At 41.0% G+C, this 12664-nt stretch overlaps 1 protein-coding gene across 2 annotated transcripts; it reads left to right on the top strand.

The window, feature by feature from the left end:
• Nucleotides 1–1078: 1078 nt before the first annotated feature.
• zic4 (zic family member 4) lies at nucleotides 1079–4814 on the top strand. Of its 2 annotated transcripts, XM_062441609.1 has the most exons (3): nucleotides 1079–1493; nucleotides 1599–2222; nucleotides 4375–4814. In XM_062441609.1, the coding sequence occupies exons 1-3, from the start codon at nucleotides 1079–1081 to the stop codon at nucleotides 4812–4814; spliced, it is 1479 nt and encodes a 492-aa protein (XP_062297593.1). The 2 variants fall into 2 exon arrangements, with proteins under 2 accessions (XP_062297593.1, XP_062297592.1); XM_062441608.1 differs by having other exon boundaries at nucleotides 1079–2222.
• Nucleotides 4815–12664: the final 7850 nt, after the last annotated feature.

Raw genomic sequence — 12664 nt, forward strand, 5'->3', positions numbered from 1 at the left:
ATACAATTATCGCCAAGATCACGTTTTACACTTTTGTAGTAAAACTTAAGGATAAGATTGTAGTAACCGATACTTACAGTATACACACGTTTTTATTTTCAACTTAAGTCTGCAACGGCACCACCTCCTGTGACCCTCATCTGCTGCCGTCCTGGGTCTAAAGCAAAATTACCCCGGATCATAACAACAGGTCCCGTCCATTACATTTTTTTCCTCGGGACAATGGCCGCAGCTCGCCCTATTCACACTTACTACACACACGGATCCCACCGTGCAGAGTACGGAGTCATCACTATAGCACGCGCTGAAGGGCAAACGGCTGGATGTGTAAATATGGGTATTTATCAAAGCGCATATTAATGGTATGTACTCCGGACTATTTTAAACTCCCACGTGGAGTTTTCCTTTGGTTAAGTTGACAAGTTTTTCTCCGCTGACGCCGATCATTAGCGTGCGTAAAGCTGTGCGTAATTTGTGCGTAAAGTGGTCCTCCATACGTTGCAGGGCAAAATGAAGATATCACTGCATTATTTATGATCCTTACAACTTTTATAGTGACAATATGTATACTCTTGCGAGGCGGTCTGTTTTGTAATCGCATCATCAAAGTGGGAAAATGACTATTTCATAGCCGCCCAGCCTTTGTTCGCTGGGACAAAAGCAAAACGATTGTATCTGGATCAACTTTTTTGGAGTTTTATTGTACAATAACCTTTGCATAACAACTATTTTTCTCAAGCGTTGCCTGAGGCACTGCGCATGCGCGGTGAATGCTTGCTGTCACTAAGACATTTTTCTTCACGTTGGAAACTGTCACTGGTGACGTCAATCACCGAGCTCTGACCAATTAGAGCGCAGGGTGATTGTTTAGCTCCACGGGCTGCAGCGCCTACCACGAATCTCTATTCAGTATCAAAGCGTCCTGCTGCTGCCTCTCAACCGAATGGGATTCCATGTAGTCTGCAGATAGACTTAACTTTAAAAAGTTTTTTTCTTTATTTTTCATTGCGATTAAAATATATTTGTCATCATCATTATTATTTTGCCTGCTGTCAAGTTATTCTAAAATTAGGAAGTAATGAGCGTGGATGCATTGGGAAGCCCCGTGATGGACCCTACGTTTTCCAAACGGAACACGGCGCTGAGATTAGTTGACTTGGCAGGGGCTCACCACCATCACCATCATCACCACCATACCCCTCAGAGCGTGACAGGCTTCCCGGGGTTCAGCAGCCATCCACACTCAATGGCTCACTCGCACCCTGGGGAGATTACTGCGGAACCCCGCCTGGGGCCGAGTCCATTCGGGCCAGAACACATGGGGCACTCCGCGGCCCTCAAAATCAGCCCAGCCCATCATTATCCCCACCACCACAATCATCATATGGCAGGCCACAGTGAAGTGGTCTCCAGTCAAACGGGAGCTTTTGGCCCGGTTCAGGCGACATCGGTCCCCTATCCCATGTCTCACACGGCCCAGGCTTTATCCGCAGGTAGGGATTTCCTCATCCGGAGAGATCTGACAGCTCAAGCCATGCCAGTACTGACTGACCAGACTTCTTCAGCCTCTCACCACGGAATGTTTGTCTCAACAACAGGTAGCTATCCCGGACACTATGGTCATCACCCTGACGCTGGGAACCATACCCTCTTCTCCGGACTCCATCACGACCAGTCTTCTAGCGCATCACCGGGTGGCCAGGCATTGAATGGACAAATAAGGTTAGGACTACCTGGAGAAATGTATGTTAGGTCTGATCACTTGAGTCAAGTGGCAAGCTCCAGGGCTGATCCGTTCTCTGCCTCGCCGTTGCATGGCTACGGTGGTCTGAATCTGAACATGAATCTTAGCGCTCACCACCACCACCACGGAGCCGGTGCCTTTTTCCGCTACATGAGGCAGCCGATAAAGCAAGAGCTTATTTGCAAGTGGCTGGAGCCGGAGCACTCGCCGAAGAAACTTTGCTCCAAAACTTACAGCACGATGCACGAACTCGTAACGCATGTGACGGTAGAGCACGTTGGAGGACCAGAGCAGGCGAACCATATATGTTTTTGGGAAGAGTGTCCGAGGGAAGGCAAACCATTTAAAGCCAAGTACAAACTTGTAAATCACATTCGAGTGCACACCGGGGAGAAACCGTTTCCATGCCCATTCCCTGGCTGTGGGAAAGTGTTTGCAAGATCCGAGAATCTTAAGATTCACAAAAGGACGCATACAGGTTAGTAGCTATATATTCATAGAAGGAAATGTGTGTAGAAATGTTGGAAATGCACTATAATATATCAAGTGGCATGTTGAAATGCAATGCATAGTGTCCAGACACACGTTAAAAGATGGTTTCTATAATTTCCAGATGGTTGTGTTTTTATTAGCTTTCATTTAATTTTCATTAATTTTTATGCATTTAAAATCCACCCTGATGAGCCAATTAATCACTCTGTACTTCTGATGCATCAGGACGCAACAGCTACTGACCACCTGTTTGTTATGAGTTGCATCAGTGCTCGCTTCTTTTTTTTTTTAAACAAAGGTTGAGCTTGGGGATTATGGTACAGCTCACTCAGGCGTTTGACGGTTCAACCTCTTGTTTACACCACAGCACAAAGACTGAGGCCCACGTCAGTTCTGTCCAAAGTAGCTTAGTGCATGCCAGAAATGACTGGCAGCAAAGTTGGGAAGGTGCATCTTCACATTCAGTGTAACTGAGATGATGATGTGATTTTTTTTTTCAGCCACTTGTTGCTGTTGTCTGTTAACTGCTTCTATGCTTGTTATTGTATTTGAGCCTAAAATAATGATGATGATAATAATGATGATAATAATAATAATAATAATAATAATAATAATAATAATAATAATAATATAAAATAAAACAATAATAGTATTGTAATTGTTGGCTGGATAATTACAGAAGCTTTTAGTTTTATTTGTATTTGACAATTTAAAGCCTTATATCAACTTGTGTTCCCAGCAGTTTGATATGACTCTTATGCATGGTGAAATAATAAGCATGTCTTAGGAATGATCAGCTCTTTGTAGCCTTTAGCCAAAGCAACAAGTTGACAAGTGCAAACGGTTAAAATGATTCACCAACAGGTTGGCAGAGCTGTCTGCGTGTAAAAAAAATACTGATGTGTGTACAATACAGCTGCAAACAGCTCCGATTTTAAAATGATATAATGGTGCAACATGGCTGACTCAGTGACGTGCTGTGGGGCTAGGAGGAGGAAAAAAACCCTTCAAAATGTCGAGTCAGAGTTGTAAATTAATACAATGACTACATTCCTTTTTTTCTCGATGGCTGCATGGCACTCCCCCTCTGTTCCATTTCTGCACCCTATGTATTATTCATATAATTTGCTCACATTACCTAAGTACAAATCTGTTAAATTATTTCTGTGTGTTGACTCCCAAGGGGCCTGGTCTTTGATATCATGTTTAAAACCTATCCGAAAGTGTGGTTATGACTGGGTCTGCCCCTGGGGTCTGTTCCTCGACGGTTTCTTGTACTACACTAATATCCTTGATTGGCTCTCTCAACCCAACAGCTGAAGGTCAAATTGATATTCAACCCGCAAGTGTAATTAGAAAGAGGCAATTACATATTCTCAAAAGCTTTAATCGGAGGAGAAAAATCAGCAGCGGATGATTTCCGTGTAATTTATTCAGATTGTCTTTTTTTTTTTGCCTTGTCATAATCAGGTTGAAACACTTGTTATTAAGATACTGAATTACAGACAGTCCATAGTCATTCTGTAGGATTGAAATAGCAGCCAGGCTGCGTTATAACACGCAGTAGGTGAAGCCTGGCTGTGGTGATACTTTCATTTATCATTATTTTCAGTTGGTTTTAGGCCTGCTATGTCTGTGCTCATAGCTTGTCTGTTTTGACGTATGCCTTGATGCATGCAGACGCCAGGTATAGACCCAGGACAGTAGGGGTTCAGCCCTCCTGTTTACACCAGACTGAGACTCCTGACAGGTCTGTCCAAGGAGGGAAACATTAGTGCAGTCACGTTCAGTGGGAAAGAATGTTTGTGTGCAGTAAATGGACTAAAATACAATAAATTATATGAAAATGTGGAAAAACATATGTTTAAATATTTTTTTTATTTTTGGGCCACGGATACTTGTGGCTTGGTTTACTTTAACCCATGTTAGCCCATAAATGGAGTTTACCCACAGTGTATTAACAAAGTTTGAGATTTCAAATCTAAAAAAATATGCAGAAATGGCTAGAATGTGGTCAGTAAATAATGAATATAAAATAAATAATAATGTCACATGATGTCTTAGCAAGGCCATCAAATGTCACATTTTTAAAATATTTTATTCATTGATTAGTATTGTTTCTATATCGTTGTTAACAGGTGAGAAACCCTTCAAATGTGAGTTTGACGGCTGCGACAGACGCTTCGCCAACAGTAGCGACCGGAAAAAGCACTCCCACGTCCACACCAGCGATAAGCCTTACAACTGCAAAGTGAGAGGCTGTGACAAGTCTTACACACACCCCAGCTCCCTGAGGAAACACATGAAGGTGCACTGCAAGTCCCCCCCTCCCAGTTCAGGCTACGAGTCGTCCACCCCGTCCCTGGTCTCCCCTTCCTCAGACTTGGGCCGGGAGCCAGGAGGCTCCTCGGTGATGTCGGAGCCGGTGGGAGCCTCCCAGCCCGCGAATTTAAGTGAATGGTACGTGTGCCACAGTTCAGGTGCCAGTGGCGCCCAAACACCGCCCAGCGGCCCCTCTACACCCGACCCCACAGACGAGCCACCTTACAGAAACCCAGAACCGAGGGATGCGTTTTAACCCAATTGGACTCAAACCCCAGGCCAGATGTGACAGAAGACATTTTCAAAAGCTTACCTAGTAAAAATGGTTTGACTTTGGTGCCTATAAGCCTGTGAAGGCCCACTGGTCCCCTTTTGGAAGTGCCACCAAACAGACAACCAGAGCCAAGTGACACATTTTAACCACATGAGAAGGAAAATGTGCAAAATCTTTAAGACGTGCTAATTTCCAGGCACAATAAAAGATTCTATTTTCAAACCTCAGCTATTGTAAATGGTTGGCTCAGTGCCTAAACGCCCTGACGGCCCACTGGTCCACTTGTGGAGAGTCTTGTAAATCCGTTAGACTACGTGGTACATTATTGTAGGCTAGGCATGTTGGTGTACAATTATTTTGTAAATTTGAGTTTCAACTTCAATATGTTTTTATTTATTTTTCAACCTGATACTGAAGGATTTTGTATTATCGAACCAAAGTGCATGTTTCAATTAGGGCAAAAATGTACATTTGTAAATTTTGTATAAGTTTCGATGTGTTGATGTTGATAGTTTTGTAAGAATCTGTCTCAAAGCAGTTTCTCACCGATAACTGCAGTTATTTGTACAAACATTTTATGTTTACAACATTTTTTTCCATTTGTGCAAAGGGTCAAAAATTGAACTGTTTCATACGCCTGCAGTATTTGATATACAACCGTGAAATGATAAATGTTTTATCAAAGTGGGCATTTTGTGATTTTGTATCATTGTGGTCAGTTTTTTTTCCTCTTTTTGAATATCTGACATCAAGCGGCACTTAAAATGCGAATTGCCTTGTAATTTGTGAGTATTTTGAATAAATCTTGTATGAGAAAAGTAAAAACTCTGTTGAGCCATTCGGGTCGGTGAAATGTACAGCCTGTTATTAATTATCTTAAAAATGAGGTGAATATGTGCAACTTTTTTTTTTTTGGATGACTTCACGTCATCAAAATATGTAAAATAATATCCCCCCCCCAAAAAAAAAACAAAACAAAAAAAACTGTTGCTTCTTCTACACAATGCAACATGTCCTCATCTACTTTTCTCAGTAACTCGCTAAAATTCAAGTAAATAAATGAAAGTCTTTTACATTAAATGTAAGATTTGATTTTCTAAGTATTGCTCAGGAGAAAGAGAGGACTTAAATTGTGCCCCACTTGTGTTAAGTCTTACTTTCTCAGCTGAGCTGTGGTTTGATGCAGACGTGGGCAGAGTTTGATGAAAGGCTACAATATTCTGATCCAGACTTCAAAGAGCATTTTGTACAAAGAGCCATTTTTTCACGACGGTGAATCCTCATGGTGAATTAAGATTTCTATAGCAATAGCCAAGTCAAACTCAAATGATATGGGGCCAAGTCCGTGGACTCAAAAGCCCGCTCTAAAGAATGTAATATTTGCTTCCCATGGGGTAGGAAACGGTAATCTATGTCCTTTATATTGCAGACTAGGGCAGTATAAAGAAGAAAAATATATTCTTTTGCTCCAGGCCTACTTTACGACTATCAAAGGAGAAGCCGCTAAAACGCAGTTGTCCCAGGCCATAATAGACTTGCATTGCAAGAGGGCCAAATTGCTCAATGGATAAATTTATCCATAATCATATTTTATGTTCAATACGTGAAATGTATAAAACCTGAACATGGCTGCTTATAGTGATAACTGCACATTTTAATCATAGACGTGTACATTCATTATTACATCCAGAAGGATTTGCAAAGAACTCTAGACACCAATGTTCCCCCTGCAGATTTAAAACAATAAGAAACTAAATGTGCTTTCAAGAAGAGTAAAAGCGCGCAGCTTCAACCTAAAGGGATTCGCTGTTGTGAGGAAACTTGTGGCTGAGGGGTGAATTTTACTCCAGCCGTGAGCAACGCAGAAGTGGGTGGAAACAACATAGCTACAACTCTCGTTACAACTCTCGACACGTTTATAGAGTTTGGTTAAGTGCATGCCAGTTTGCTATGTGGAAGAGGCCCAGCTGAAAAGAAGAGAATAAACATTAAACCAAACAAATAGGGGATGATGATGATGATGCCTCTTTTGGCACCAGCTCTTGCGCGTAAACAGGAAAAAGAAAGAAAGAGAAGAAGAAAAAACACGAGATAGTTGGATCTCAATTGAAAGTGGGAGTCTTTGAAGTGGAAGTTAATATCAGAGGGATTCTTCTAGGTCGTCTGAACGACGTTGATGACACGGAAAGCCCTTTGTCACCGATTTGTTGGGCTCCTCTCTATTGGGCCGTCTAAAGCTTTTAGTTCCAGTCGTCAAAACGGACAAGAACTAACTGAGTCGCGTAAAAACATTTTCCTTTCAGCGGTGAGAAATGAAAGATAAGCAACATTTAAGGGGTTGGTTGAATAGGAAAAAATGAGTGGGTTAAACACAACGTCCGTGTGTCAATCAGGGATGGCAAACTCACCATTTTTTTCTGAATTTGATCTTTACTCTGCAGACAGAGATCAAAGAAATAAAAATGGCCTTGAATTCTTTGGAAACCACAAAGAAAAAATAGAATTATGCAGCAATGTAGCATGACTGTGCACGTCTGCTCTGCCATAGTTTAGTGACCTTTTCGCTTAATAATTTATGACTTTGACCAAATATAAATATCCCGTCTTGAGTCAGAAATTGAGCCAGTACAAGCAGGTTTGGTTGCAAAGTAACTTGGCTCTAAAGACTGTGCGTAAAGTGTTGCTCTCTTGCGCCACAGCAGAGATAAAATATGACGACTGTTTGCGTTTATTGTAAAAGTTAAATTCCCGGCGTGCAGACACTGGATACCACAAGCAGTTGGGAACTGTAAAGGAGGATCTTTAACAACTGATCCCGTTGGGTTTACTCATCGAGGCTTCCCACCTTCAGCTGAGTGACAACCTCTGATCTGATATCAGCTTTGGGGTCAAGAATCAAGAACAGGTGTGTGTGTGTGTGTGTGTGTGTGTGTGTGTGTGTGTGTGTGTGTGTGTGTGTGAGAGAGAGAGAGAAAGAGAGAGAGAGAGAGAGAGAGAGAGAGAGAGAGACAGAGCGAGACAGAGGGAGAAAGAGAGAGAGAGAGAGGGAGAGTGAGTGAGTGAGTGAGGAAGAGAGACAGAGAGACAAATATAAAGCTCCATTTGAGCTGCAATACGAATGCCAGTTCACTCCAAGAAGCAAAACAGGAACCTGATGGTAATTTCTCATGAAATACATATTCACATGAACTACAGAATAGGCTGAGCTAAAAAAAAAATAATAATAATAAGGGAGAGGTTTTGAACTTCCAAAGCGCAACAAAAACAAAAAAAGAAAGAAGAAAATGAATCCATTTCATTTCTTCAAGGCCCTCTCACCACCACGACTGCATCCTAAGGCTCATTTGAGTGTGAAATATCATTTCTTTGTAAAATAATGGAGGCGGTAATCCTACTTCCGGAAACTGTCCGGCATTATTGAACAAAGCCCTTTTAATAGGGGGATTAGCAGGCTAGGAGTAAAAACCTCACCCCCACCCCCCCAGCTACCCTCCACCACCCCCCTGCGTCTTTCCTCCACGCCCACCCCAAGCTCCAACACCACCATCAGCACCTCCAACACCAACCAGGTCATAATTATCAAGAATGAAGTGGTCGAAATTGGCATTGAAAATAAAGAGAAAGACAGAGAGACAGGTGCAATAGACGTACTAGAATCAGACCGGAAAAGCAGGACAGGAGTTGTTATAGTAGAGTTGACATTCTGCAGACACTAATGGGGGAAAAAACATCCATTGTTGTCATTATAGTCAATATATAAATGAATTCTTTTAATGTATTAAATATGGCGAAATAATTAACAAAAGTGTCCCATTGCATGACTTGCTTTTACAATGTATGACTTTATTCTTAATTTTATTCTTAGTAAAGGAGCAGTGCACTTTATTTCTTGTGCAAAACTGGTGTTAAAGGCCAAACTATGCGCACCCGCAAGTTAACTGCAACCATAAAGCTTGTCATGAATATTGAATATATTATTCTGATACCATCCAAGGTTAGTTTCCGAAGGGATTTACAAGATCACATGGCTGTGATGTATAGGCTACCACGAGCTTCCGTCATAAAGATTTATGACAACCTTTAAAGCTAAATTAACTGTATTCCGCATATAAAAAAAGGTGAGCAAGCAGAGTTAAGGCAGGTTTAAGGCTACACCCCTGCGGTAGCTTTGTATATAGCAGGCAAACCTCACATAAGTCACTATCCGGAGAACCTGGAAGAAGAAAAAAAAAGAAAAAAAGTCAGCGCCAATAAGACCTTATAGACCCCCACCACCGCCCTCCCCGTGCCCCCACCCCACTCCCCAGATTGTAGGATTACCGTCATCCACACATTTCAGGAAACTAAGTTATTTTACTTAGATGAGCGGGCTCCCTCCAATGCGAATCAGCCCCCCAGTAGCCTATGTAGGCCCGAACACGGATTTCTAACAACCTCCACATTATATGGCAGAATGTGCCACATACTTCACACCTGCACCATGAATAGCAGCTCCCTTTCAGTGTATGATACGCCTGTTGGCCTTGGTCTCAATGCAGCTGCATGAATGAATCAGCGACCCGCTTATTTGGTCTCTTTTGATCTAAGATCTCCTGCTCTCATTTGATCTCGAAGACTATCTAGTTAGCAGAGCTCTGATGACTTCTTTTATTATTTCAAGCGGTTCCACATGTGCAGAAGAACTTGTTGGGACAACTGGAGCAAACGTATAGATCTAAATATTGTGTGGGTCCATTCATAGCCCATGAGTGCATGTGCATATGAAGAGGAAGGGAAATGCAGTTCTTTCAGCAGAAGCCACAGTGTAAACAATAATCTGATGGTGCACTATAGATTCCTTCCTGCTCATTACTGTAGCACTACAGTAGTCCTCTTTGTAAATTATTTCTAGATATTTAACATTTTAACACTGGATAAGAATGTAAATATTAATAGTTCAGCATTAACTGTGCAGTCTCGTTAATAGGTTACACAGTCTCAAACTTAAAATTGATAAAAGTGGGCCATGCATCATACATAATAAATGATTATGAATTTGAGGAGTTGCCCTGTGGCGATTAAGTCTAATCTGACATACAGTAATTTATCATGACTTGAATTTATCATTTTCCCCTGACCTCTATGATCCGACAGGGATAGGCATGAGCAGTAATCGTTGCGAACAGGTGTGTTAGGATTTGTGAAAATTCAACAAAAATATTTTTTTAAACCAGAAACAGAAATCCTAAGTCTCTTGATGGTTTATTCATACATATAAAAAGGCGACTCCAACTTAAGCAACTGAGATCGCCAGGGCTGATGAAATGAAAATGAAATAACGATTTTTCCTGTTCTGCGCTTGAAGTGCTCCACAAACAAGGAAATGGACCGTTATAGGACAAAAAAACTCCTACTGATTTAGCCAAATCCATAATGGCAAAAGTGCGTTTCTACACTCGATAAAAGAGACAGTATATCATCATATATCAAAATAACACAGAGTATTAGCGGATGCAAATGCTGCCAACATTATGAATCATTGGTTTATCTGCACTATTTCACACGTCAGATGGGGAAATATGTTCCAAATAGACAAGCAAATGCACAGTTTGAGAAGCAACATAATGCATGTGATCAGTGTAGCAGTATCGAAGACTTTGGGTCATTTCGCCATCTCCCGCAGGAAACACATTATGCCTTCTCATATTTACATACTCTTTAATATTTGTCAAACATTCATAAATTACAAACTAATGAAATGTTCGACGGTCCTTGGAGATCAAGCTAATGAAGACATAGACTTTTGCTTTTTGACACATCTTTGTTAGGTTTAATGCCATTCTCTCTATCACGCTCTATTAACTATTATTATACTTATGTCAGGCCACCGCTGACACGTTACGACATCAGGATCACCTGCTGTAGGTGGGCACGCCATGGGATATAAATGGCCTTCATCCATAATGCCACTAGCCTGTATTAAATGGTAGTGAGATTATAATAAAAAGGGAGTTTTGGATTTTATTATAAGGCGTGTAAAATGTATAACAGTGATACACTACACAAAAAGATTTACAAAAACATGTTATTTGTTCTTAAAAGTTAATTTAAATTATTTTGTCCTATTCTTTGCGCAATTTCTGAGCGCTGGAGATTTTTTGGAACAAGTTTGACAGAGGATAAATGATCCTGCTTGGATATTTTTCACATGATTTAATAGAAACAAAAAATGTGCATTTCATGTAAACGCTCTGTAATACCCGATTTGTTGAAATTGATATTTTTTGCAGTGCACGCAGCTTGTGTTGACCACTACAACGTCAAGAGGCACTTGGAGGACTGAACCTGTACATCGAAAAAAGAGGAAGTGGAGGAGGAAAGGGGGGGATATTAATTATGGAACAGTGTCGGCAGTGTAGAGTTAATTCCCGCTCAAGCCGTGCATTTATTTATTTATTTATTCATTCACTCATATTATTTCTTTCGTTCTCTGACCCAAGCCTTGCCAACGCTGCGAGTCCCCCATATACGCACCAAAAAAATCGACGTTGATCAAAACGATACAGGAACTTTTGAAATTTAATGAAAAGGGTGTGTGTGTGTGTCTGTGAGTGTGTGTGTGTGTGTGTGTGTGTGGGGGGGGGGGGGGGGGGGGGGGGGGGGGTTGTCACCGCAACAATATAGATCCTTGGAGACGTGTTTATTTGACAGAGCAAATCCCCAGTGTGTCAAGGTTGTCATATTCCTCTCAATGTCCAATGCAAATGCCGCAGCGTAATCAGATGCAGCAACATGACGCGTTTATTACTTTGTCAATCATCTTGATGCGACAGTATTGAAACAAAGCGAGTCCGGCTCCGGTAATAGAATTAAAGAAAACCCTTTCAGCGGCAGGCAATTTCAGTCTGAAGCTTAAACCATATGTAAGCTCAAGTCCCTCTCAGAGAGGTCAGCCGCTCTTTATCTGCACATGAAAACTTTATTAGTGTTGTTCATTTCAGCTGCAGTAATAATAATGATAATAGTGAATAAAAACCTAGAATAATTTTTATAATAATAATAATAATAATAATGATAAAACTTTTTGCGTAAAAACTCAATATATTTTACTATTTGGAGAATCTTTTGGAAAAACACCAAAAAATTACAGGCACTTGATTCTGCCCAAAGAAACAAAAAGCAGGACTTTTTCTTCTTATTCTTCTCCTTTTTTTAAAATTCGTACTTGAGCGCAGAAGACTCTATGTGAAGCTTATCCTCCTTGTCCATGAGTATATTCATCAAAAGAAAAAGTTTCAATAAGATTTTTTTTCTCGGTTTCAATAATAAGCCGACCACTGGGACATTCTTTGAGCTTAGTCTATCTTCATAATACTGATTTGTGTAGCCTAGGAAACTACTCAGACCAGACTAGAACCAAGCCCAAAGGATTTTTCTCCATGTAGTTCCTCCAAATTCACTATTGAGGCTGGATACAATTGACTACAATTGTTATTTTGAGGAATATATATTTATATGTAAGCGAAAATAAGCATAACCAGTGCAGGAGGAGTCAAGGTAAGTGTCATTTCCCCTCATATTACTGAACAGTCTGTAGTGAAACGCACATGCGTGAATGATATGTGTTTGTGAGTGTGTTAAGAGCTGTCAGGAAATCAACCCTCTGAGTCCTTACACAATGTTAAGGCTGTCTAATTTCTAGGCATAATTAACTTTATGCTCAAAATCAATTGTTTCCTGTACACAGCCAGGGTCCAGGACTGCAAGCAGTGAGAGGCCTATTTGAGCATGTGAGAAAGCAGGAAGCAGCCCTACCTGCCACTCATTAAGCCCACAAAAACTCAATACAAAGA

This window comes from Scomber scombrus, chromosome 20 (genome assembly GCF_963691925.1).
Source record: "Scomber scombrus chromosome 20, fScoSco1.1, whole genome shotgun sequence".
Classification (NCBI taxonomy): domain Eukaryota; kingdom Metazoa; phylum Chordata; class Actinopteri; order Scombriformes; family Scombridae; genus Scomber; species Scomber scombrus.